The 3,057-nt window shown below is 38.8% G+C and overlaps 1 protein-coding gene across 11 annotated transcripts in view; it reads right to left on the reverse strand.

Moving 5' to 3' along the window:
• trpm3 (transient receptor potential cation channel, subfamily M, member 3) overlaps window positions 1–3,057 on the reverse strand; it is a 168,439-nt gene that overhangs the window by 72,540 nt on the left and 92,842 nt on the right. For all 11 annotated transcript variants that reach the window (XM_032516962.1, XM_032516958.1, XM_032516960.1 and 8 more), the window contains one exon: window positions 2,485–2,686. In XM_032516962.1, the coding sequence (XP_032372853.1) occupies window positions 2,485–2,686 (202 nt within the window). The remainder of the gene's footprint in view (window positions 1–2,484; window positions 2,687–3,057) is intronic.

Here is a 3,057-nt window from a genome sequence, read left to right on the forward strand (position 1 = left end):
CCTCGTCTGTATAGAATATATATATATATATAGAATAGTATATTCCGCAAAGAACACTGTACCACGGCCTACTCTATCTTTGACACCTGATGCATCTCTTATACATTTCACCATTTTCAAAACCACAATCATTAACACGAAGGAGCACTTCCTGAAGAGGTCAAAACCTCACAAGTTTACAGAGATTGTTTCATGTGCATTTTGTCCTCTAAAATCTTCAGGTTGTTCTGTTCTTTGTCTTTTTTTAGAAGCAAGGTTTCAGCAGCGACACTGAAAAAATGGAACCAAGTACATTTTAGAGCTGAACAGTTAATCAAAATGTTATCAAAATGCCAATAGCACCTACTGCAATTTTGAAATCGCTGTGGCAATATTTGTTAACAGTGGAAGATTTAAAACTTTGGGGGCCCAAGGCAAACTAAGGCATGCTACTTTGCTAGTAGGGGGGCTGCTGATGGCATGTGTTCATAATACATCCATGCATTTTTAGAATGGCATGATTATTAGTTGAAGAGTAAGAAACAAGCTTGACCATTAAGTTTAATAGGTGTTAATAGGGCCCCTGGTAGTTTGGTGCCCAAGGCAATCGGCGACCTTTGCCCAATGGAAAGTCCGCCTATGTTTGTTAACCCTCTGGGGACGAAAGACGCAACGGCGCGTCCAAACAATGTTTGACAAAACTCGTACTCCTACTTATGGCGTTTTTCCAATTCATGGTACCTGCTCGACTCGGCTCGCCTCAACTCAGCAGCGCTGCCCCTTCCTCCTTTTTCCATTGCAGATTAGTACCGCCTCATGCGTGAGGTGAGCCGTGGCTGGTCGTCATAGCAGGAAACTGCCGTGACCTAACGCGACACACACACTGAACGTCAAAGGTGTGTTGCTTTTGATGTTCGGCATGTGGCTGCTGCCGCAGCCAGAAAACAAATTTAGTTTCAGAAGAAGCTGGAGGCAGCAAAAAAAAACGCCGTTGCCTAAACTACTTAACCCTTGTGTTGTCTTCCCCGTCAACCATGCAACTATTTGTTTTGCTTCAAAATTTAAATTTTTTTTTTTTTCCAACGTTTTGGTCGTCTTTTTCAACACTTTTGTCGCTTTCCCCGATGTTTTTTCTCTCCACTTTGTTTTGACGTTCTTGCCACTTTTGCGGACATTTTTTAAGCTTTTTCCGACATATTTGTCACTTTTTTCAACGTTCTTTTACCATTTTCTTTTTCAAATGCTATACAATTGAAAGTAATTAACTGATCCTTTATATTACTTGTGAAAAGCGTCGTAAGGAACCATCCACATTATTTCTTTTGACAATTTGGTTGCAAGAAACCCAAATTTCTGATATAGCAACCTGTTAAAAGCGGGTCAAATTTGACCCGAGGACAACAGGAGGGTTAAACACGGCGGGTTTGTTCAGGACACCTCCGTCTGTCGCTAGCAATGATGATTAGTGATAATTCTCTCCGACCAATCAGAAATCTGCAGGTTTTCACGTCACCTTTTGGTATCTTCTCAGCTCGCATGGAACCTCGACTGAGGTGGTATTAAAAAAAGTATCTGTTAGCAAGTACCAGGGACTTTTTTTTGTAATGGAAAACCAAAAAAGGCAAGTAGAATATAGGCGAATTGAGGAGGTACCATGTACTTGAAAAACGCGATTACAGCGACCAATACATGGAACTCTATACCAAGCGCAATACGTGAATTATCAACTCTCACCAAACAGTTTTAAAAATGTCACATGCAAAATTAAACCTATTAACCAGATAATCTGTAATTTGTCTTCAGTTTTTGTTCATATCATATCATTTTTTTATTGTGATGTATCTATTTATTTAACTTAACTTATAAGTAAGGGAGCAACAACCTGTCAGGGACTAAGAATGGAATATAGCCCTTGGCTATAATCCTGTATATTTACATTCTTCAAAATGTTCATTAATATACACTGTCCCTTTTTGAAACTTTGAACTTAAACTTAAAAACCGATATTACATAATAATTTAACTTCAGAAATGCACTTCATTTTTTAATCATATATAACACTGGACTTTGGTAAAATCATTTCAAGCACCGAAACAATTTGTACCACACGTCATAAGTTAAGGTTTGTTTTCAAAAGAGATTTGAGGACTTTCAAAAAGTCAACATCAATCAGCTTTAGCGCCTGGGCATCACTTACAGAAAGCTGAGGTTGTTCTGAAAATTTTAATATGAAACACAAATGCTAAAAAAATGCTTTTAGACTTCAGGCGGTTAAAGTAAAAAAGTACGTCAAAATGGCCTGGCTTATGCATCATATTCTACAGACATAAGAAAAGATCTTTTTTTGCTACAGATCATCTTAAAAATCCTATAACTATAATCATTGTAATGTTAATGATTTTTTGTGAAAATCATAAGGCAAATCTTTTCGCAATTGCAATATCAGTCAGAGTTACTGCAACTAAAAATCATTCATCCTTAGCAGAGTTGTTATGTGGGAGTCACCATGGCTTTATTGGAGTGTCCTCCCCCCTGGAACTCAATGGTGCCGAAGGCATCGGTGGGGCTGAGCTGTGTGTGTTTGCTGATCGACCACTTCTCCGACAGGCTGTCATTCTTGGCCAAACGATCTGCCTTATCATTCTGACTGGATGAGATGCCTGGGGGCAGGCCCACATGCTGACCTATCAGACGACCACAACAGCACCTGGGTGAGAGGAGAAAGTGAATGCAACATTGGTATTTTAAACAGTTCTTTACAGAGAATTGGAAATCTTGAGAGACCAGAGCCCCACAAGTAGATCTTAGAGAATTGGGCTGCAACTAACAACTTTTTTTGTAGTGGATTAAAGCGTAACTCTTGCCAAAATGCAACATAGGTTCTTTTTGTGAGTGTACTCAAGGCAGAGTTTAGTTTAAAAGCATAATTAAAACGCAAGCACCTCTCTTAAGATTTACCGTATTTTCGTTTTTGGTCAAATGGCCTTTTGAATGGGAGTGCTAGGGACACTACTATGATAGTATCAAAATCATAATTTTTAAAACACTAAGAAGCCTCGACACAACATGAAACTTTGC

This window comes from Etheostoma spectabile, chromosome 5 (assembly GCF_008692095.1).
Source record: "Etheostoma spectabile isolate EspeVRDwgs_2016 chromosome 5, UIUC_Espe_1.0, whole genome shotgun sequence".
Classification (NCBI taxonomy): domain Eukaryota; kingdom Metazoa; phylum Chordata; class Actinopteri; order Perciformes; family Percidae; genus Etheostoma; species Etheostoma spectabile.